The 24,717-nt window shown below is 45.6% G+C and overlaps 2 protein-coding genes across 4 annotated transcripts in view; one reads left to right on the top strand and one right to left on the bottom strand.

The window, feature by feature from the left end:
* The window catches only part of LOC148453573 (uncharacterized), a 286,887-nt gene that overhangs the window by 102,998 nt on the left and 159,172 nt on the right, over positions 1-24,717 (bottom strand). The gene's annotated exons all lie outside the window — the stretch shown is intronic.
* LOC148453575 (uncharacterized) lies at positions 1,690-23,891 on the top strand. The gene is made up of 5 exons (XM_088461965.1): positions 1,690-1,715; positions 7,607-7,741; positions 9,505-9,756; positions 9,863-10,730; positions 22,377-23,891. Exons 2-5 carry the CDS (start codon positions 7,679-7,681, stop codon positions 22,994-22,996), a joined length of 1,803 nt encoding a protein of 600 aa, XP_088318091.1. The 5' UTR covers positions 1,690-1,715; positions 7,607-7,678; the 3' UTR covers positions 22,997-23,891.

The raw sequence follows: 24,717 nt of genomic DNA, 5'->3' as shown, positions 1-24,717 counted from the left end.
ATGGTATTGACCAACCAAGAGGACATTGTTACCTACATGTGCATCTAAATTGGCTAAAGATGTACGGGATGTACTAATGGCCACATCTGTGAGAGAACCTGGCAATCGGGTCGCTTGTTTCATCCTCGTCTACCGTATACCCAGAGGCCAGACTTTGTGAGAGAGAAAACATCCAGACTAATATATAGTAATGTTCTTTATTGTGTTATTTATTAATGTGTGACATCCTGTACAAGGAGACAGCTGGGAGACGGGAATAATAATAAATCACAGGATAGTGACAATCTCACCTATGGGAATGTTCTTATGTCCACTTCAGGTGTCTGCAATCATCAGAGGCTGGGAGGGGGCACAAAGAGAGGAATAGGTAAAAATATTAACACAAGATGTAACCATTGTATCGGAGCTGCTAACACTAAAGCTAGTTACACACACACACACACACACACACACACACACACACACACACACACACACACACACACACACACACAAAATACTAAGGGTGGGAGAACTGCTGCAAATAACTGTGTACATCATGTGATTATAAACTCATAGATACATAAATAGGTTAATCTATAACATACAAAACATAAAAAGGCCAAAGGTCCCATTTGGTACCTGTGCAGACACTTCAAGGGATTACCGATGCTTTATTATACAGAGGGAATCTTCTCCCTTACATTTACTGTGATTACACTATATATAAATATATATATATTCCCCATACCTCTGAGCACTGGGCCATTATGTATATGTCTGACCATAAATGATACAGATAATCAGTCTCCCATCACACAGCTGGTCAGTGCTGAGGGGTTATTGGCCCTGGTTAGACCAGGCTTTATATCGTCTTTCTGTTACGTTATGTGTATTTCCTGACTTATTGCACTATACAGATAACACCTCGGTCATTTCTTACTGACACTATTACAGGTTACGTTTTATTATTAGTAGGGTGAGTGCCCCAAAATATAGAGAGAACTTTCTGCTTCTGTTGTTGCTATTTGTATAATGATAATGCAGCACCAGAATCTGCTCCTCCTGTATCATACCAACACTGGGGACTGCTCCACCTGAATAATGATAAGCCAGCACCAGAGTCTGCTCCAGCTGTATATTTGTAACAAAAGGTTCTGCCCCACCTGTATTATACAGAACACTAGTAAAACGAAAAACCAGGGTCTGTTACATTTGTATTATATAGAACACTGATGTCTGATCTAACTGTATGATAATAATGAGGCACCACAGTCTGCTCCCCCTGTATTATAATAATAATAATAATAATAAATACCATCACCTGCTGCTTATTCCTGCTGGGATCATCCGGAAGCTGCAGTTATACAAGAAGACACGCCCCTCTAGATAGCCACGCCCCTCTGTCCTCCGTGTAACTATGGCTTCTGTCTGCCCCGCCCCTCTAATCTAAGAAACCGCCCTCCTCTCATTCCCCTCAGGGCGGTGATTGGCAGAAGCGAGTAGCCAATCAGGCGGCGTAAAGTAGGAAGGACGTCCTGTAACTAGCAGCAACCTAAACCTGCCGCTCACAGCTTCATCACTAGAGTAACAGCTGATTAGTCTAATGGTGTCCTCATGTACGGTGACCGGCGGCCATATTCTTATAGTCTCCCAGTCACAGAGCAGAGGGGGCGGGGCCACAGGGGCTTTAGCTGCCATTTTGTCATAGACATTCCTGCCACAGCCGGAGCCAGGTAACGTGTCCTGTATATATTATATTATTATTATATAGGGGAGAGGGGACTGTACAGTGATATATGAGGGGAATAACACAGCTCCCAGCACACACTGATATGTGGTATTATTATTATATAGGGGAGAGGGGACCGTACAGTGATATATGAGGGGGAATAACACAGCTCCCAGCACACACTGATATGTGGTATTATTATTATATAGGGGAGAGGGGACCGTACAGTGATATATGAGGGGGAATAACACAGCTCCCAGCACACACTGATATGTGGTATTATTTTATAGGGAGAGGGGACTGTACAGTGATATATGAGGGGGAATAACACAGCTCCCAGCGCACACTGATATGTGGTATTATTATTATATAGGGGAGAGGGAACTGTACAGTGATATATGAGGGGGAATAACACAGCTCCCAGCACACAATGATATGTGGTACTATTTTATAGGGAGAGGGGACTGTACAGTGATATATGAGGGGGAATAACACAGCTCCCAGCGCACACTGATATGTGGTATTATTATTATATAGGGGGAGAGGGGACCGTACAGTGATATATGAGGGGGAATAACACAGCTCCCAGCGCACACTGATATGTGGTATTATTATTATATAGGGGGAGAGGGGACCAAACAGTGATATATGAGGGAGAGTAACAAAGCTCCCAGTACACACTGATATGTGGAATTATTATATAGGGGGGAGGGGACTGTACAGTGATATATGAGGGAATAACACAGCTCCCAGCACACACTGATATGTGGTATTATTATTATATAGGGGAAGGGGACTGTACAGTGATATATGAGGGGGAATAACAAAGCTCCCAGCACACACTGATATGTGGTATTATTATATAGTGGGGAGGGGACTGTACAGTGATATATGAGGGAATAACACAGCTCCCAGCACACACTGATATGTGGTATTATTATTATATAGGGGGGAGAGGACTGTACAGTGATATATGAGGGGGAATAACACAGCTCCCAGCACACACTGATATGTGGTATTATTATTATATAGGGGGAGGGGACTGTACAGTGATATATGAGGGGGAATAACACAGCTCCCAGCACACACTGATATGTGGTATTATTATTATATAGGGGGGGGACAGTACAGTGATATATGAGGGGGAATAACACAGCTCCCAGCACACACTGATATGTGATATTATTATTATATAGGGGAGAGGGGGCTGTACAGTAATATATGAGGGGGAATAACACAGCTCCCGGCACATACTACCATGCCAATTAAATGGTTAAACAGTTCTAAACAAGTTTGAGGATATGGATAAGTAACTTGTGAGACTAAACAGATAATAATATGATATAATATAAATGTAATCCGTGTATTCTTTTCAGTTATTTTAGGAGTAAGTGCTTGCTGGGTGTTGTGACTGTGAATAACTATATTATACGTAATTAATAGTAATAGATAATATTTAGCGCTATGAGTGAAATAGTTTTTCAAGCCTATAATAATAGTGTGTAAGTAATACAGAAACACCTGGAGTGATCATACATTGGTGACTAATAGTCAGACTTTCTCTGACCCTTACATCCTTTGTGTAATAGGGGTAGAGGGATGTAGCCTCAGTCTTAGAGAAGAGTCCTGTTTGTCTAGAACCATAAAATCTGTTATATTTGTACTCGCATAATGTTTTTCTATCCTGGAATTACAGCATATAGACCCCCATTGGAGCCCCCGCCGTACTGGAGGAGAATTAGGTATGCACAGTATAAATCCTAATTAGCGTTCCCGCTAGGCTGTTTCAGCTGGGCGCTGAGTCCTGCCCTATTTCTGAAGGGCAGAAAGCACCTTGCCCTCCACCGTGGCACCCTGCTGAAACAGCCTGCGGGTTCTGTCCCCGGGTGGGGAAAATGGCGGTGCAGCGGTTACTGCCGGTGGCTGCCTGGCTTGTCTGTAAGTGCTGGGTACACCTCCAAGTGTGACGAAAAGGGGAAGCGTCATACAGACATGCCCCTTTTTCATTGGTCACACCACCTTTTCGGGAGCAAGCATGCCTTCGGCGCTCGTAAAAGGGCCTTTATTCTAGGTCCGGCGCCCTGCCTACCCCCGGACACTAATAATGACGGTGTCTGTTGTGAGGAAGTATGTCACTGCCTGTATACCAGCCTCCTGATTAGTGCCGGTATAGACAGACCCCATATCCCAGGTTATCATCACATCTGGTGAGGCCATCAGAGCTGCTGGTTACATGGGAAGGAAGCTTAGTCCTATGTAGTCTCAGATGTCCATCACGGCATACGCTGGCTTTCTTAGTGAGATTAACTTTCCCTGATGGTTTGAGGCCTGGATGGTGGCACACGCTGTGTGTATGTATCTACTGGATGGTCTCTCTCACTGCTTCCCTATTATACATTGTCCCTGCTCTGATGGCTTCTGCTGCCACCTTGTGTCTGTATATATTTATTGGTAGGGTTCCTCATAGCCGCTTACATCATAGAGGTTTCTCTTGCTGCCTCCCTATTGCACATTGTCCCTGCTCTGATGGCCTCTGCTGCCACCTTGTGTCTGTGTATAGTTATTGGTAGGGTTCCTCATAGCCGCTTACAGATAGAGGTTTTTCTCGCTGCTTCCCTATTGCACATTGTTGTTGGCCATAGTACCACTTTCCCAGCCTTCCTGGACTGCTTCATGATAATATTTCTCCATTCTTATATTTCTTACACAGCTGAGGTTTCTTCCCTTTGTTAGATCTTAGATGTTCAGCTCCTCCTAGATGGTGTGGCTGTAATGAGTCCAGTTCCTTGGAGATAACATCCATGATAACAGTAACCGGTGGACAGATGGTAAAATCTGGATACAATTTGGATTTTTCCATTTTTTAATTCTTTTTCTGTAGCTTAAATTGGTTTCCACACTAGGGCCCTCATTCAGACCCGGTCGCAAGTGCTGAGCGCTCGCAACCGGGTCGATGTTTGCCCACTGGGATTGCGCACGTCGGAGTCTGCTCCGATGTGCGCATGCGCGAGACCCGGCTAGCGATGGGCGCTCCGTCGCTACGGGTTTCACACCAAAGGGGGCGAGCTGTCAATGGTGATTGACAGCTCGCCCCGTTTGGGAGGCGGGCAGGGGGGGTGGACGGCCAAACGGAGCCATTCCCGACCGAACGCTTGCCGTTTGGGGGCGACCCCACTGACATCAGCAGTGATGTCAGTGGGGAGCTTCCTGCTCGATCAGAGCAGGAAACTCCCTGGGGCTTGCGGTTGCCGAGACCCAACCTTAGGGTCTCGTCGCAAGCCCCAATGGTCGCGATGGTCTTGACCATCGCGACCATCAACCTGGTCGCTCGCTAGAGCTGTGGGTGCTAACCCACAGCTTAGCTAGCGACCAGGATGCCGCATTTAACAACACAAGCGGCCGCCCTCATTCAAAGCAACCACTTGTATCTAGCGATCGACTCTGAATGAGGGCCTAGGTCCCTGTTTCCAGCACTAATTCTCCTGTGGAGCTTGCCTGGTCATTGCTAGGGTCCTTGCTGTTAGATTTGTGCTGTGTTCTCTATTGGAGTAAAATTGGTGTAATAATGGTTTTCTTGCAAACAGCTGTAAATGGCCTTCCCATTGGGCAAGTCCTATTGGCTATGTCCCATTGTATATGTAAGAGAAAAAGGTAATCCCTGACTGAGGAGATGAATGTCAGCCTTATTGAGGACTTGATCGGAAAGATTGCTTATTATTTCTTTCTGTTCATCTTTTTGGTGGTAGCTCATTTTCCTTCCAGTACTTATCTTCTCTCCAGTATCTTCTCTCTCTGTTTTCGGGGTTCCTTCTCTCCTCTTTATATTCCCATTGGTCCTGTCTGTGTTCCTCCACAGCTGCTCTGAGTGATCCAGGTCCCTTCTGTGTTCCTCACAGCTGCTTTGAGCGATCCAGGTCCCGTCTGTGTTCCTCACACCTGCTTTGAGCGATCCAGTTCCTGTCTGTGTTCCTCATAGCTGCTCTGAGCGATCCAGGTCCTGTCTGTGTTCCTCACAGCTGCTCTGAGCTATCCAGGTCCCATCTGTGTTCCCCACAGCTGCTTTGAAAAGATTCCCAGGCTCCTAAATTTATGTATTTTGCTTAGGACACCAGATAGTTTGTCAGTGGTATATACAGGCACAATAAGGAGCAGATAACAGTAATGCTCTGCCACCGGGAGTCTTTATAATGGAATGATGTGTTATATGTGCGAGGAATAATAACTTATTGGCCATGTCCCAGGAGAGAGTTATGGGGGATTTCAGGAATCATTCCCAGAGCTTGTGACAAAACCTAAGCAATCCCCCATTCTGATTATATATGTATTTATGCATGGATGTTATTTCTATGTATGTATGTATGCATGTATGTAATATGTATGTCTCTAGGAAATAAAGTGAATAGTGTCATTTGTGTGATTTATATTTTATGTAATTATGTGGTCTGACATTGTCCGTTTCTCGGGTGAGATTAAAACAGAATCCAAATTATCTGGAAAGCACCCGATTCTGTCCCATTGTTATGTAACTGGATACCTGTAATGACAGCTGTGGAGTCAGGAGCATAGTGATATATAAATTGTTTATTGAAACAAAAACATAGTGCAGGCAATGCAGAGAATCCAGGAGTGATACATGAACCGGACTGGAACTGGTGGTAATCAGAAACTTGAGGGTCTGCAAAGCTGGATACAAACAAGAACCATATGCTGCAGAGTGGATGAGCCAGAGTCACATGCAGCAATAGGAGGGACAGCTTGCAGAGGCCCAGCTGGCTTTAGCTTCACATATTATGGGCTGGAGATATACAAGCTATATACAAGCAAAGGCAAAAAGCTGCAGAGTAGATGAGACAGACTCACAGACATCAGTGGAGCTGCATTTTGCAGAAGTCCAGTAGACAGTAGATCAGGTTCAGGCCGTGTAATACAGTCCATTTAAAACAGTCAATAACCAGCAGGGTGCATAGTGAGGGGCAGGAATAAATAGTATCTGTGACAGGTGCAGGTGGTTAAACAGGGGAGTGATATTAATTTCTGCATGTGAGGAGACAATGTCAGAATACATCAGCAGCACCTCTGGTGGCACAGAGGTGCTGCAGGCCAGATTCAAAATAAAGGACAGTGAGGGTCATTCAGAGTTGGTCGGGAGTGCTAAGCGCTCGCAACCGACTCGATGTTGCCCCACTGGGCATGCGCACGACGAAGCTGGCTCCGTCGTGCGCATGCGCGAGACCCGGCTAGCGACGGGCGCGCCGTCGCTAGGGGTCTCGCACCAGATGGGGCGAGCAGTCGATGGTGATTGACAGCTTGCCCCATTTGGTGGGCGGGCAGGGGGCGTGCCTGCCCAAACGGAGGAGTGATGTCAGTGGGGAGCTTCCTGCTCGATCAGAGCAGGAAGATCCCTGGGGCTTACGAGTGCCCAGACCCAACCTTAGGGTCTGGTCGTAAGCCCCGATGGTCACGATGGTCTTGACCATCGCGACCATCACCCATGTCGGTTGCTAGCGATCGACAAGGAGACTGTCGTTCAGGATGCAAGCGGCCGCCCTAAATTCAGGGCGACCGCTTGCATCTAACGACTGCCTCTGAATGAGGTCCTGTATCCTAACACCAATGTAGCTTATTTCCAGTGGTGCAAAGAGCATCTGATTTTGTGTCTGGGAGGAATAAGACCTCCGGCCAGGAGAGGAGCATTGATGTAACCTTATGCAGTACAGTGTTGTGTAACGGCCTCTGAGAAGTCTTATGGGGCTCGGTCACAGGGACCTCTGACAGACACTGACCTGGGCTCTATGGCTGAGGGGATAGGGGAGACTTATTGGTCACTCAGTGTTACATATCTGACTGTGTTACATGTGTTCTCTGTGATGTGTATTATATTCTATTTATTCCTAGACAGTCCTGCTGTGAGGAACCAGAGACTTTATTACACATCACACGTTCTGTATTCTCACTGATTCACTGAGGATGGAAAAGGACGAGAGTCACAGGACTGAGAGGATCTTACATCTGACCCTGGAGATCATCTACGTACTAACTGGGGAGATGAGAGGATATAGTAATAATACAGGGACATGACTGGGGAGGTGAGGGGATCTGGGAGTGTCACAGTGACATCACTAATATCTATAGTAATAATACAGGGACATGACTGGGGAGGTGAGGGGATCTGGGAGTGTCACAGTGACATCATTTATATCTATATTAATAATATAGGGACATTACTGGGGAAGTGACGGGATCTGGGAGTGTCACAGTGACATCACTTATATCTATAGTAATAATACAGGGACATGACTGGGGAGGTGAGGGGATCTGGGAGTCACAGTGGCATCACATATCTATAGTAATAATACAGGGACATGACTGGGAGGTGAGAGGGTCTGGATGTGTCACAGTGACATCACTTATAACTATAGTAATAATACAGGGACATGACTGGGGAGGTGAGAGGGTCTGGGTGTTTCACACTGATGTCACTTATATCTATAGTAATAATACAGGGACATGACTGGGGAGGTGAGGACATCTAGGGGTGTTACAGTGACATCACTTATATCTATATTAATGATACAGGTATGTGACTTGGGAGGTGACGAGATCTGAGAGGGTCACTGTGACATCACTTATTTCTATAGTAATAATACAGGGACATGACTGGGGAGGTGAGGGGATCTGGGAGTGTCACAGTGACATCACTTATATCTATAGTAATAATACAGGAACATGACTGGGGAGGTGAGGGGATCTGGGAGTGTCACAGTGACATCACTTATATCTATAGTAATAATACAGGGACATGACTGGGGAGGTAAGAGGATCTGGCAGTGTCACAGTGACATCACTTATATCTATAGTAATAATACAGGGACATGACTGGGGAGGTGAGGACATCTGGGGGTGTTACAGTGACATCACTTATATCTATATTAATGATACAGGTATGTGACTTGGGAGGTGACGAGATCTGGGAGGGTCACTGTGACATCACTTATATCTATAGTAATAATACAGGGACATGACTTGGAGGTGAGAGGGTCTGGGTGTGTCACACTGATATCACTTATATCTATAGTAATAATACAGGGACATGACTGGGCAGGTGAGGGGATCTGGGAGTGTCACAGTGACATCACTTATATCTATAGTATTAATACAAGGACATTACTGGGAAGGTAAAGAGATATTAAAGTGTCACACTGATATCACTTATATCTATAGTAATAATACAGGGAGATGACTGGGGAGGTGAGGGGATCTGGGAGTGTGACAGTGACATCACTTATATCTATAGTAATAATACAGGGACATGACTGGGGAGGTGAGAGGATCTGGCATTGTCACAGTGACATCACTTATATCTATAGTAATAATACAGGGACATGACTGGGGAGGTGAGGACATCTGGGGGTGTTACAGTGACATCACTTACATCTATATTAATGATACAGGTATGTGATTTGGGACGTGACGAGATCTGGGAGGGTCACTGTGACATCACTCTGACCTAGATCGCTCAGAGCAGCTGTTCTCAGGCATTAGTATCAGTCCTAACTGTAGTTGGGAGTTATTACATTTCTCATATTATGTTATTTTCTTTCTGTCATTGACACAAAGATGTTGTAGCAGCAGGAGATATTATATACTGTACATTTTCCTGTATATAGGAGATTGTTGCAAGACATGTATTTGTAAAATTGTCTTCTTGTTTATTATGCAAAGTGATCACTTGAATAAACAATCCCATTTAAGTTTAATTTACTTTCTCATTGATGTCCTCCCCCAATACACAGGATTACACAGTAGTGAAGAAGACATCCGGTGACTGTGAGACACTCAGCAGCCGTCCCCGTTTATCAGGAGGACTGAGCAGGACCCAGAGCTCCATCACGGTGCCTCCACCTCACTCACTGATACATGAGAGACACAATGACCAGAAGATACTGGAACTCACCAACAAGCTGCTGACTGGAGAGATGACTGCTGGGAATGGGATAGTATACAGTAACACAGAGGAGAATCACAAGATCCCACAGGAGCATCAGGTGGGTTACATTTAGGGTCTAAATCTGTGTGTGTTATACACTGATATCCTACTGTTTAATATCTATTAATGAAATCAAACATTATTAAAAAACTATTTCTGTTTAGTGTACAGCGCTGACTAATATTATGATAGAAGATACAGAGGGAGAATATGAGACATATGTAACTGATTTGAAGGCAGAAGATATAGAGGGAGAAGAAGAGACGTATGTGACTGATAATAAGGCAGAAGATACAGAGGGGGAAGAAGAGACGTATGTGACTGATATGAAGGCAGAAGATATAGAGGGAGAAGAGACGTATGTGACAGATATGAAGGCAGAAGATACAGAGGGAGAAGAGACGTATGTGACTGATATGAAGGCAGAAGATATAGAGGGAGAAGAAGAGACGTATGTGAGTGATATGAAGGCAGAAGATATAGAGGAAGAAGAAGAGACATATGTGACTGATATGAAGGCAGAAGATATAGAGGGAGAAGAGATGTATGTGACTGATATGAAGGCAGAAGATATAGAGGGAGAAGAAGAGACGTATGTGAGTGATATGAAGGCAGAAGATATAGAGGGAGAAGAGACGTATGTGACTGATATGAAGGCAGAAGATATAGAGGGAGAAGAAGAGACGTATGTGACTGATAATAAGGCAGAAGATATAGAGGGAGAAGAAGAGACGTATGTGACTGATATGAAGGCAGAAGATATAGAGGGAGAAGAAGAGACATATGTGACTGATAATAAGGTAGAAGATATAGAGGGAGAAGAAGAGACGTATGTGACTGATAATAAGGTAGAAGATATAGAAGAAAAAGAAGACATGTATGTGACTGCTTTGAAAGCAGAAAATACAGATGGAGAAGAAGAGACGTATGTGACTGATAATAAAACAGAAGATACAGAGGAAGAAGAAGAGACGTATGTGAGAGGTGATCAGCAGTATAAGGAGGAGGATATCCTTACAGATATCAGCACAGGTGAGTTATATTCATTTACTACAGAAAAAGTTGCGTATTTTCCTTATTCAGTCACTACAGCAATTTCTAATCCTACACCTGTCAGTACAAACTAATGAGGAAAATGTATCTGCTCAGTGGGGGAGTCAGGAGCCATCAGTCCCTATTATACTCCTGCTCTCCCCCTCACATCATGTCACTGTGTGTTACCAGCCCAGAGATCTGACCAGTCTCCTCCCCACACTCTCTGGTGTATCTCATACATCAGGAGCCATCAGCCCCTATTATACTCCTGCTCTCCCCCTCACATCATGTCACTGTGTGTCACCAGCCCAGAGATCTGCCCAGTCTCCTCCCCACACTCTCTGGTGTATCTCATACATCAGGAGCCATCAGCCCTAATTATACTCCTGCTCTCCCCCTCACATCATGTCACTGTGTGTTACCAGCCCAGAGATCTGATCAGTCTCCTCCCCACACTCTCTGGTGTATCTCATACATCAGGAGCCATCAGCCCCTATTATACTCCTGCTCTCCCCCTCACATCATGTCACTGTGTGTTACCAGCCCAGAGAACTGACCAGTCTCCTCCCCACACTCTCTGGTGTATCTCATACATCAGGATCCATTAGCCCCTATTATACTCCTGCTCACCCCCTCACATCATGTCACTATGTGTTACCAGCCCAGAGAACTGACCAGTGTCCTCCCCACACTCTCTGGTGTATCTCATACATCAGGAGCCATCAGCCCCTATTATACTCCTGCTCTCCCCCTCACATCATGTCACTGTGTGTTACCAGCCCAGAGATCTGACCAGTCTCCTCCCCACACTCTGGTTTATCTCATACATCAGGAGCCATCAGCCCCCATTATACTCCTGCTCTCCCCCTCACATCATGTGTGTGTGTGTGTGTGTGTTTATTTGAAATACAGGATTATAATGATGCACGTCATAGAGATATTATACTACAGTCAATAAAACAGGTTCAAAAACATGGCAATCACCATTCACAAGATCTGATTGGAAACTTCAAATGATGCATCCGAATGCCTAGATCATTGGTTGCTGTTGGTGGTAGCTGTTTATGCTCTGTTATTTGTATTTTACAGGGTGTTCTAATGACAACGAGTGTGTGTAGTTTTGGGAGAAACTCCATATACAATACTGTGCAAAAGTTTTAGGCAGGTGTGGAAAAAAAATGCAGCAAAGTAAGAATGCTTTTAGAAATAGAAATGTTATTAGTTTATTTTTATTAATTAATAAAGTGCAAAGTGAATGAACAGTAATCTAAATCAAATCAATATTTAGTGTGACCACCCTTTGCCTTCAAAACAGCATCAGTTCTTCTAGGTACACTTGCACAAAATCATGGATTTTGTATGATTATAGTCAGGTGTAATATTAACCAATAATACCAAACAGGTGATAATGATCATCTCTGAGAAATACAGGCAGGTACTTATCCATCATGCAGTGCCATCACGGAGGCGTCTGATTGGCTCCAAATGTATTCTGCAGCAGGACAACGGCCCCAAACATACAGCCAATGCCATTAAGAACTATCTTCAGCGTAAAGAAGAACAGGGAGTCCTGGAAGTGATGATATGGCCCCACAGAGCCCTGATCTCACAATCATTGAGTCTGTCTGGGATTACATGAGGATACAGAAGGATCTGAGCAAGCTACATCAACAGAAGATCTGTGGTTTGGTCTCCAAGATGTTTGGAACCTCCCTGCCGAGTTCCTTCAAATACTGCATGCAAGTGTACCTAGAAGAATTGATGCAGTTTGAAGACAAAGGGTGGTCAGACCAAATATTCATTAGATCTAGATTTCTGTTCATTCACTTTGCATTTTGTTAATTGATAAAAATAAACTAATACTTATATTTGTGAAATCATTCGTACTTTGCAGCATTTTTTCCACACCTGCCTAAAACTAGCATAGTACTGTATATTCATCATATATCCTCCAAACTCATATAACCTCTGCAACGGCTCACACAGCCCCACCTTGTTCTGGCCTTTGCTAGGCTACCAGGACGCTGCATGATATCATGTCAGCCGCACTGCCTTCTGGTCCCGGCTGTTACCTGGCTGTTTTCCCTTACAGTGTATTTACGCAGATTAGAGGGCTTGTCCCAGCGGGCATGCTGATTGGGTGTCTGTTTATGTAAGAGGCAGTGAGGACATAACCTCTCAGCGTCCTGTCCTTGGTGCTGACCTGCTCCCTGATACCTCCTGTCTGTTACTAGAATCCTGACTCCCCTGCACCTGTTCCTGCCTTTTTGTGCCTCCTGCTTGTTCCTAAACATCCAGACCTTCCTGCACCCTGTCCCTGCTTCCTGTCCTGATTTCCTGACCTTCCAGCTCAGTATCGGTTTCATTCTTCTCCTGATTGCTGACCCTGGTCTCAGCTATTGCCTCCTGGTTCTCGGCACCAGTCATCTGGCTCCGGTTTCTTTGCACCCTGTTTCCCACTCCAGCTTACTCTCTGCTGCCACCTAGTTTCCATCATAAGCTCCTACTATCTTGAGTATAAGACCTGGGGACATCCAAGTATCTGTGAGAATATAAATATCTATGGGAAAGGCAGTTGCTATAGGTGACGACCTCTTTAGCCAGACTCTAGGAGTTTATGTGGATCCCTGGGTGTGCCCTAATAAAAAGGGACTTTCATTAGCATAATATATTATATGTAATAAGTTATTAGCACATTTATTTACAGAGGATGTAAAACCTTTACCTACAATAACACAATATAATGCAACATGTAAATATCAACATAATATCAATAAAATATGTCTCACTTTAACAGTCACTTAAATATATTTCTTCTTCAGGGTCCATAGGGGGTCCACCGGGTTAACCTTGGGGTATAGGTTGGGAACCAAATCCGGGCACCACGCAGTTAAAGCTTTCAACTCCCAGGATGCTCTGGGTCTACTCTCCCTATAACCCCGCCGCCAAGGCAGAGGCACCTCAATTTTAGTTGGTGCCCGGCCGGAGTCGGGTCACCCTTAGCGCAGACTGGCTGCTTAGCAGCTCCTAAGCTTATTTTAATTAAAAGAGTTTTAATTTATTTTTTACTACTCTTCAGAGCGGCAGCATCAGACTGTCCATTGGACGTCCAAGCTGCCGCTTCTACACCTCGCTGGCGCCGTGATGCCTGTACAGATCTGGGGATCGCGGCGGATCCCAGAGTCTGTACTTGCCGGGCTCTGGGGACTCCCACGACTTCTGCCTGAGCAGCGGGGATCAGGTAAGATGCTGCCTCCGGTCTCTGGGGACCGACTGGAGGCGATAGCGGCAGCGGGCTCCCCCTCTGTGGAGGCATACCCCGTGGGACCGCTAGACCACCAGGGAGTTATACCGGCAGCAGGAACCGTCGTCCCGGGGGTTAATTGCTAGCCAGAGGAGGCAGTCTTCCCTGTCTAGCGGCTCCTCCCCTCAGCTCAGGGCGCCTTTCCATCGTAAGGTCTGGCGTCCCTGAGCTGCATTCCTCCGCAGGCCCCGCTTCCTCTGAGGTCTCCAGGTGGGCATTTTCTCTGTGGTGCAGCAGCAGAACTCCTAGGATAACAGTGAGCCCAGTCCCCCTGCGTACCTGGCCGTTTGGGTGCGTGTACACAGCGCTATAGCATTCCTAGACACTGAATCTGGGCAGTTGAATGTAGCGACATTTGTAGTACATTATATGTAATGTTTATGTATCTATATCAGTGTTCGCAAAATACGCGCTATGGTGCGTTTTTATGCGCTACAGGCAGAAAGGGACTCAGATTTTAAAAAGGAGCGGGTCCCGTCCGACGCATTGTCCGTGTCACTTACATATACCCTACCAAACTTAGTGCTGGGCTGCCTTTGCTGCTCTTGCTACACGTGGTTGGCAGCCAACAGCATGGTCTTGGTCACCTCTGATTGGCTGAAACTCCCGTCCTGGCTTGTGATTGGCGGGGAGCTGCTGTCGGGGGAGACGGGGGATAGGGATCTGAGGCAATGGAGAGACATGGGGAACTGAGGCTGCTGGAGAGACATGGTAGGATGAGACAGCTGAAAAAACAGGAGGGAAGAGGCTGTGGCACAATAATCTTCATTAAGACACCAATTAAAAAATAAAATAAAAACATATAACCTGTGTTATATGATGATGACATTGGTAATATTCCTACTTAAACAGGCATCTTCTGGCCCATGCGATTGTCTACATAAATAGTGCATACCATCTGAAGCCATCATCTGACCAGGAAGGATCCATTTCTTTAGAGAGACCCCATTGCATAGGTAGGAAAAGACTCAAGCCAACCAGCTTGTACCAAGTGGGGAGGGATGGGATGGGGACAAGAAAAATTAGTGTGATGTGCCCCAAAGTTTCTGTTGTCGTCCCTCGCTCCAACCCATCTCTGGTGCTGCTGTCCAGGGACGATTCTTTTCTCCACCCTACAGAGCCAGCAGCAGCATGCCCAACTGTTACTGCTGCCCAAGAGAAGGCTCCGGAGTCTGCCCCCCCCCCCCTGCAGGAGTTCAGGTAGGACCTCATGGAGGTGTGGGAGGAGGCGGTACGCACACAACTGGCACAGCCAGGGGGATATCGCTCACAAGAGAGAGAGGCCCCCGTCTTAAGTGCCCCATGCCCTTGGCCAGCTTTCATTGGTCTTGGCCAGCTTTCATTGTGTTGTATAGTGTGGCATCCCAACTTTCTCTCTACCGCCACATGGGCTATCCCCACAACCCTGCGTGCCACACAGCACAGGGCATTCCCACATCCCTGTGTGCCAGGCTATGTACTAAGGGGAACTCACAGGGACAGTGGTTGCGGTAACCGCTGTCCCTGCGAGTTATACACCTGACAAATTTTAGAAGTCTTTCACAGAAGTGAAAGACTTCCCCGGGGGAAGCTGACACTGCGCATGGACACAGTGTCAGCTTCCAGAGCCGACCGGGGGCTGCGGGGGAGAGAGATTGAAAGATCTCTCTCCTGCATCTGGAGCCCGCATAGGCTTACAGTAGTTTACACCATGTGGAGATAGTGTAAACTACCGGGACTAAACTCCAAAAAGTTTTGCTTTTTGGAGTTTAGTACATAGAGGTCAGATCGTAGTCCTCATTGATAATAATGATGAAGTGCTAATTAGCACTTGCTGGAGATTTCTGTGAAAAACAGCTGTATACATGGAATCAGTATGGTTCAAATCCCGACTGCAGCATCTCGACACAGGAGGAAATCCCGATCGTCAGAAGGTAAGTATTAATGAACCTATTCTACCCCCTAGCCCTAACCCTCCCTTAGGGGTGCCTAACCCTAACCTCCCCCCCAAGTGCCTAACCCTAATCCCCCCGCTAAGTGCCTAAACCTAACCCCCCCTTCCCCACTGCCTAAACCTATGTCCCCCTCGGGGGTGCCTAACGCTAACCCTCCCTCCCCCTAGCCTAAACCTAAACTCTTGGGGGAGCCCTTAACCTAACCCTAAAACCCCACCAACGTCCCTTCGATCGGGATGCTGGGCGTCAGGCTCCCGGCGTAGGTCTAATGTCAGGCGTCGGGATATCGACGCCTGTCATTTGACACTTGCCGGGACATGTCAGTCGGGAAGCCGGCTGTCGGTATAAGGTCCGCCGGCTTCCCGACTGCATACTGTATACATTAACCCCATATAGTCTGTGCTCATTTCATAAGTTTTATTGATTTGGGTGCTGTCATGGCCATGGGGGCTGGGGGGAGATCCCAATGATGACACTAATGGGATGGGGAAGATTTAAGGGGTGTTTGGTGACTGACTTTCCATAGTGTACAGTATGTGTAGGGCATTTGGGGTTGTCTCATGACATATGGGGAGCTCAAAACCATAATTTGTGATGGGACCCGGAAACTGTGGAGTAGGATCCCAATTTTTTAAAGTGAGGGGTCCTTGGGACCCACATTTTTTTTTGCTTAGCCAGATCACTGTATATTTCTGCATTGTATGTGACTTATGCTAGTGCTGACTGTCTGTGCCTTATTCTCTCCACTGTCAGTATATATCTATCCCTTTTCTTTACAATCTGCCCTAATACAGGTGTACTTAGGGTGGTTCTGAGACCTCACATATATATACTTGTCAATATTTGTGAGGTTTGTCACATACTGTTGTGTGCTGCACATTGCCATATGTTAGATGGAACTGTGTGTTGCATACGGTGATAATGGGTCCCTGCAGCTAATCCTAGCGCCAGTCAGGACCAGTATAGCGCTGCTTGATATTTCAACAATGATGATTGTTAGTTAGATATGTTTGACCAGAAAATGGAGCACGATATACTGCACCCATTTTTTGCTATCCTGCAAGTCATGTGCTGCAGCTGTGAATACGGAGGATTTGAATCAGAAAGGGTTATATATTAGGTGCCATCAGGTGCCGGGCCCCTTAAAGGACCCCCTTAGGCAGTTTGTTCCTCAAGACCCTGGCCTCCACTGCAGATCGCCTGGCGGCCCCCATAGTTGTAACCCACTTGGGGTTAACTTAACATGCTACCCTTCCCTCTCAGGGTATCTAGCAGTTCTTGCACTTTACCCCTGTGACACAGACTGTCGCTTCATACCAGGGTTTTTCACAGTACATGCAATTCCCTCAGGTTCCACAACAGTCTGTCATTTCCCTGGCAGGGATTACCAAAACAGCCACCCTGGGTGGATGTTGTTTCTACGAAACACAAAATGGCGTAATAAACGCCCTGTGGTTACTTCCCAGTGTACACTGCTGGACTCCTATCCCTCTCACAAGAGGGGGAGCCTAAATCCAGTATTAATATCCCTGCTTTGGTGCTGGTGGTCAAGTCCATTCTAGTTATAGAGTATGTCAATCTTGCACCTAAATCAAATCACCCTCAGTTTAAGTATTAAGTGTCTTCGGCTGTGATCCCCTTCTCTGACCAGCGGGTGGATCACATGGCAGGAGGCTGGCTATCGCCAGATAAGAGGTATCAGAAAGCGTTTGGCCTCATGTTTCCCATTCCCTGAGGGTCATTACAAATAATAGGAATCACCTCCTGGGGTGATTCCTCTTATTAAGAGCGCTACTACGCCTCCCTTCCCTGCCCGGACGGATTCTACGGATCTGTAGATAGTAACTTTACCTGAAATCAATATACTCGCTTTCAGGGGCTGTTGCCCGTCCAACCATGGCTATCGCATGGGTGGCTAATGCTATTGAGTGCTGGGCTGATGCATTTGTAGAGCATTTTCCCTCAAAAACTTCTGGGGATCAGATGTCTTTTGTTGCTCACATAAAAAATGCAGTTTCATATGTTGGAGTAACAACATTGGATGCCAGTGTCCTAACCTTCAGGGTTTTGGCTGTGACTATCTGCTGCCATACCCTATGGCTGCACTCATGGAAGGCAGAGGTGGACTTCTAGATAGGCCTTAAAAATGGATACTCTATATTGAGATTTTGTTTGGTCCTGACCTTGACCAGATTGTAGCAACGTTGGCAGTATCACTAACGGCAAATTTCCACTTTCAACAACTCCCACTACAAGGCCTCGGACTAAATCTGTTAAGTCTTTTTGTCCTCAGGGACAGCCTAAAGGCCAGTCTTTTCCTAGGCTGTCGGCCTCCACGAGGGCAGCCATACCCGGTACCGAGCAGACCTGGACATCCAGACGCCCTGCTTCTATACCTAAGGATAAACCTTCAGCCTGACAGGACAGGTTTTCATCTGGGGGATCCCAGAATGAGATACCGACTTTTTCAGTACGCCCAATGCTGGTGTCAAGTCACCACGGATGCTTGGGTAAGAGTTGAAGACTCTCACGGGTACGCCCTCTCATTGCTCAGGGGGCCTCCCAACATGTTTTGCTACACAGGCCCTTCTTCAGACCCGAACAAGGCCTTACAAATCCAGAAATCTATACAGTCCTTGCGGTAAGCAGGGATAATTATGCCAGCCCCACTATCTCAGCGAGGGACTGGTTATTCTATTTTCTTTCTGGTGCAGAGGCCGAATGGTCCTCATTGGCCTATCCTCTATCTCAAATCCCTAAGCCAATGCCTAAAGGTGCCTAGGTTCAGGAGGGAACCCCTACAATCCATCATCCGCGCTATGGAACCTGGGGACTTTTATGGTATCGCTGGATATTCAGGACGCGTACCTACAGGTACCTATAGAGCCCTCTCATCAGTGTTGGATAAGGTTTGCTGTGCCACAGCAACACTTCCAATTTTCAGGCTCTGCCCTTTGGACTGTCCACAGCCCCACAGGGATTTACCAGATTTATGGCTTTTATGACAGCCACCTGTTCACTGTATCTGACTACTCCAGTATCTGGATGGCCTGCTCTTAGCAGGATCACCAAGGTACTTTAAAGCCATTTCTAGTTAACCATTGCTTTCCTTCACAAGCACAAATGGTTAATCAACTGGTAAAAAGTCCTCCCTGAATCCCTCCCAGGGTATGATTCATCTGGGAGCCCTGCTGGATTCTCAGAATTGGAGAATCCTTCTGATGTCAGACAAGATCTCCACTCTTCAACTACGAGTGCGTGGAGGTCTCCACAGTCAAGTGTCATTATACTTTGTGATGCGGGTTCTGGAATCCAGGGTATCTACCTTCCGAATGGTGGAATATGTTCAGTTTCAGTCCAGGCCTTTGCAAAACTGATCCTCTCCAGATGGAACAGGTTTCTCCATCGGATCACTGTTCAGACGATGATGCTCTCTCCGGAGGTGTGTCTGTCTCTATCTGGGTGGCTATAGCCATCTCATCTAGGGTAATCCTTACAACAGACGCCAGTCTCTGGGGCACAGTGACTGGTGCGTATTCCTTTTGGGACAGTTGGATGTCTGTCGATTCTGCCCAGCCAATCAACTTATTGGAACTTCAAGCTGTCTTGGGCCCTTGCTCTGGCCTAACACACACTTCACGGTAAACCTGTAAAGGTTCAGTCCGACAATGTCACAACAGTGGCTTACATCTAGGAGACACTCGTAGTTGGGCAGCAATGACAGGAATGTCATACATTCTGACATAGACCAAGGGTCTCCTCCCAGCCATCTCTGCAGTGTTCATTCCGGGAGTTCTCCATTGGGAAGGGGACTTCCTCAGCCATCACAACATGCATCCCGGGAATGGTCTCTTCTCCAAGAGAGGTTTCAACTACTAGTGAGCAGAGGGGGCCTTCCAGAGGTGGTCCTCATGGCCTCCTGACTCTATCACACACTGCCGGTGTTAGGGTCCAGAACTAGAGGTACTGAAGCAACCTTTGGTAACGCGTTGTCAGTGAAGTGGACCTTCCAATTTGTGTTCTTGTTTCCTTCGGTCTCCCTTCCTCGAGTACTTTGGAGGTTCAATCGAGACAGAGATACTGTCCTGCTGGTGGCTCCAGATTGACCCAGACATCTCTGGTACTTAGATTTTCGGAGTCTCTCCATCGACACTGTTCCTGCTGCCTCAATATCCGGAACTGTTGTCTCAGGGTCCTTGCCGTTCCCTGTACCTGGATCGTTTGTATTTGACTGCATCCCTACTGTGGTCCTAAGTATTCTTTTGGCTCTGTCATCTGGATGTTTAGAGCATGTAGGCCAGCTTTTGCTGGGATCTACCACAGAATGTGGCATACATAATTCTTATGGTATTGTACCTGTAGCTACGATCCTTAGGTGTTTAGGATTTCCAGAAGTTCTGGCATTCCTTCCAGCTGGCTTGGGTCAATCCCTCCACCTGGCCTCCCTGAAAGTGCGGGTCTCTGCATTTTCAGTATGGTTCGGTTGTGGAATAGCCCAACTCTCTGGTATCCAGATCCTCCTTCAGGGTGTTTTCTGGATTCTACCTCCCTTTATCCCCCCTAGGGGCTCCTGGAGATTTGCCGTTGGTTCTTAATGCCCTCCTGGGACCTCCATTTGAACCACTAGTTTTGATAGCCCTTACGTGGTATATGGCTTAGACTCTTTCTTATGGCGTTTGCATCTGCCAGGAGAGTGTCAGAATTGGGAGCGTTCTCATGTGGCTCCCTCTTCTGGATATTTCACCAAGACAGGGTTATGAGTCGCACTTGTCCTGTGTTTCTTCCTAAAGTGGTTTTTAAGTTCCATATTATTCAGGAACTTACTGTACCGACATTTCAGTCTCCAGTCCTATCAGCTGGGCTGGCCTCATTGACTGTGGTCCATTCAAGTTCCTTCAGGAAATCAGACTCCTTATTTGTCGTCTATGGATTTCACAGGAAAGGATGGCCGGCCAATAAACAGACATTGGCTAGATGGCTTCGTATGGCTATCTCAGGGGCCTACACATAGGAAGGCCTTTCTGTTTCTGTTGATGCTTATTCTACTCGGGCTGTGGGCCCCTCGTGGGCGGCTCGCTGTGGCGCCTCGGCTGTTCTGCCTTGCAAGGTGGCCACTTGGTCTTCTGTCCAAACCTTTCTAAGGTTCTATGCATTGGATTCCTTTGCCTCTCAGGATGCTTCCTTTGGGCGATGGATTCTCCAGGAGCATCCCCACCCTTATAAGGACTGCTTTGGGACATCCCCAAGGTCAACCCTATGGACCCTGAAGAAAATGAGATATGGTAAGAACTTACCCTTGTTATCTCTCTTTCTTCGAAGTCCATAGGTTCCACAGGGCACCCACCCTGACGTACCTGGCTTCATATGAGCTGTGTTACTGGTCACCGGTTTCCCATCTCCTTCTCTGAGTATGGTTCTTCAGTGTTCCAGACTTCTCTCTCTTTCTTTCCTCCTCTGGCCTTTGGCTACTTGCAAACTGAGGTGCCTCTGGCTTGGGGGCGGGGTTATAGGGAGAGTGGATCCAGTGCATCCTGGGAGCTGAAAGCTTTAACTGCGTGGTGGCCGGATTTGGTTCCCAACCTATACCCCAAGGTCGACCCTGTGGACCCTATGGATTTTGAAGAAAGAGAGATAACAAGGGTAAGCTCTTACCATATCTCTCATTTTCTGTGACACTAATAAAACCAGAGCCCGGCTCTACAATCCTGTGAGTCTCATGCAGACCCAGAAAGAAAACTAATTCTGCTAGAAATGTGCAGAGAACATGCAGAGCCTTAATGTGACGGATACACAGGCGTGGTGATGTGACGATTACACGGGCGTGGTGATGTGACGATTACACGGGCGTGGTGATGTGACGATTACACGGGCGTGGTGATGTGACGATTACACGGGCGTGGTGATGTGACGATTACACAGGCGTGGTGATGTGACGATTACACAGGCGTGGTGAGGTGACTATTACACAGGCGTGGTAATGGGACTATTGCACTGGCGTGGTAATGGGACTATTACACAGGCGTGGTAAGCATTTGCAGTTACAGCTTTTCTTTCATTATAGCTCTTGGATATTTCGCACCTCTTCTGCCATCCTGGAGGCAGCAGTATTTTATTTCACCTTTATATTATGCAAACAATTGTTTTATTATTTTAAACCATATTTCAGCTTAATCATATTCACATCCTCCTTTCACATTGCAAATTAAGCTCTTGCACAGGCACTTCAGCTTTTAAAAATAAATATGTACCAAACACACCCATGTAGAGAGAACACAGATTGAGAAATGTTAGTTACAAATTGTACCTTTTTAAACGTCTTAAATTCATCACTTAGAGGTTTTTTTTATATTAACCTTATTTTGTTAAAACATTAATATTACTGTACATTTATTATATTCCCAACAGGTGGAAGTAACAGATGGAATATATCGCAGGACCATCTAATTATATCTCCAGATTCTAAAATAAAAGATGACGTCAGATGGGATTCTCCAGTTCTCCACAGTATAGATATGTCATCTCATTCTTCTGATGTGTCATGTTCTCCTGATAACTCAGATATCGGTATATCTATTACAGCTCTCAGAGTAGATAATATTTTTCCCAATAATATAAATGCCACGTGTTCTACAAAGAAAACAAAGCGTATTACCCATCAACCTGCTAATATACATGTGAAGCCATTTTCATGTCCTGAGTGTGGGAAAGGTTTTCCATATAAATCAGTTCTTTATTCACATCAGAGAAGTCACACAGGTGAGAGGCCATTTCCATGCTCTGAGTGTGGGAAATGTTTTAGACATAAATCACATCTTGTTAAACATCAGAGAAGTCATACAGGTGAGAAACCGTTTCCATGCTCAGAGTGTGGGAAATGTTTTACACACAAATCAGATCTTGTTAGACATCAGAGAAGTCACACAGGTGAGAAGCCATTTCCATGCTCTGAGTGTGGGAAATGTTTTACCTATAAATTCAATCTTGTTACACATCAGAGAAGTCACACAGGTGAGAGGCCATTTTAATGCAGTAAATGTGAGAAATATTTTACACTGAAACCAGATCTAGTTAAACATCATAGAACTCACACAGGTGAGAAATTTTCCATGCTCTGAGTGTGGGAAATGGTTTACACTGAAATCAGCTCTTGTTATACATCAGAGAAGTCACACAGGTGAGAAACCATTTCCCTGTTCTGTGTGTGGGAAATGTTTTAGACAGAAATCACATCTTGTTATACATGAGAAGTCACACAGGTGAGAGGCCACATGCTCTGATTGAGAGAAATTACATTAAAGTCAGATCTTGTGGATTATTATTCACACACATTTAAATGGGAAAGTCTGAGAGTGAAAATATTTTATCTAAAGAGCAAATCTCATGCCTAATTTACTGAGATGGGCTCTTCAATCTCTTACAAGATAATATACACTCATTGTCACTATGCAGCGTGTATGGTCACTTTTAGAATTGTATCACCCAAAATAGCATAAAAGAGTGCACGAGAACATGGACCATGCTCCAGGGACTTGGGGTAAATTCATAGTGACTTGTAATGTGACATTGGGTCTAAATACCTGACAAACACGTTCCTGCTATAAGCCTCTTCCCCACCTGCAATAACCTGTGATATACAAGGATGCCAGGTGCCCAGAGAAACATGATGTCATAAATGATCACTGTGATGTCATAGGTTTGTTTTCCAGAAATAAAGAGCCCAACTCAAATTGTTCTTCGGTTAGTGGCGCCATCACCAGGACACCACAAATGTGAGGGATAAGGACTGTCCTATATGTGGGTGTTCCTGGCGCTCTGGGTGGAGTCTGATTATATTTGTGTCTATAATAGGACCGTGCTCCCTCTCCTGAGCACAGAGGATGATGCTATATGTACTGGTAGACTAATAAATGTGGTTTAACATCTTGTAGTGTTATTGTTCTACCTTTTATATCACTTTATATTTTATGTTTGTTACATTAATGGGCTATAATCACTCAGGGCTAGATTTGTGATATAGTCTTGTTATAAAACTGTCCCTAGTGTCTATGGCAGCGCTAGTAAGGGGATGTGTGTGACATCACTGGCGGGGGTGTGATGTAATAACAGGCATGGCTGGTGCCAAGAGGAAATAATGGAGATCAGACATCAGCACCACTGACCTGCAATAATACTATATAAAAACTGCGCTGCTATATCCATATAATATAGTGCAAATACCATGAAAAAAATTAATACAATTTATTAAAATAATCATAGGTTAAAGGACATTAAATGCATGGGTCCCAGCATCAAAAATATAAAATAGCATAAACAATATACAAATGTAGACAATAATTGTCACAAAAAGAACCCTTGTTAAAATCCACTCAATATGGTGAGGTATTAACGTGTAGATGTCCTTTATGTCCAAAAAGGCATCAACAGAGTTCCCAACAGTGGAAACTAATGTACAGTCAATTGAAGATGTTGATACATGTGACAAAGAGACACTTCTCTGTTAAATATTATCTTCACTGAATAGTAACATAGTTCTAACATGTATTCCAATGTGTGTATGTGGAGATACAGAGGTAATGGATGTGTATTCCAGGTAGCTTACCCCAATAATTAGATGTGGTGATCACCCAATTCTCCATCTCCTAGTTGTTTTAAGGACTGGTGCTGTCTCTGGGATCCAAGTATAATGTGAGCGTCTCTTTCTACTCACTTGGATGAGACTGCCATCTCTACCCTATGAGAGCAGGTG

This window comes from Taudactylus pleione, unplaced genomic scaffold (assembly GCF_031769625.1).
Source record: "Taudactylus pleione unplaced genomic scaffold, aTauple2 ptg001127l, whole genome shotgun sequence".
Classification (NCBI taxonomy): domain Eukaryota; kingdom Metazoa; phylum Chordata; class Amphibia; order Anura; family Myobatrachidae; genus Taudactylus; species Taudactylus pleione.
Note: the sequence above shows the minus strand (reverse complement) of the source record. Positions and strands in the feature narration are given on the sequence as shown.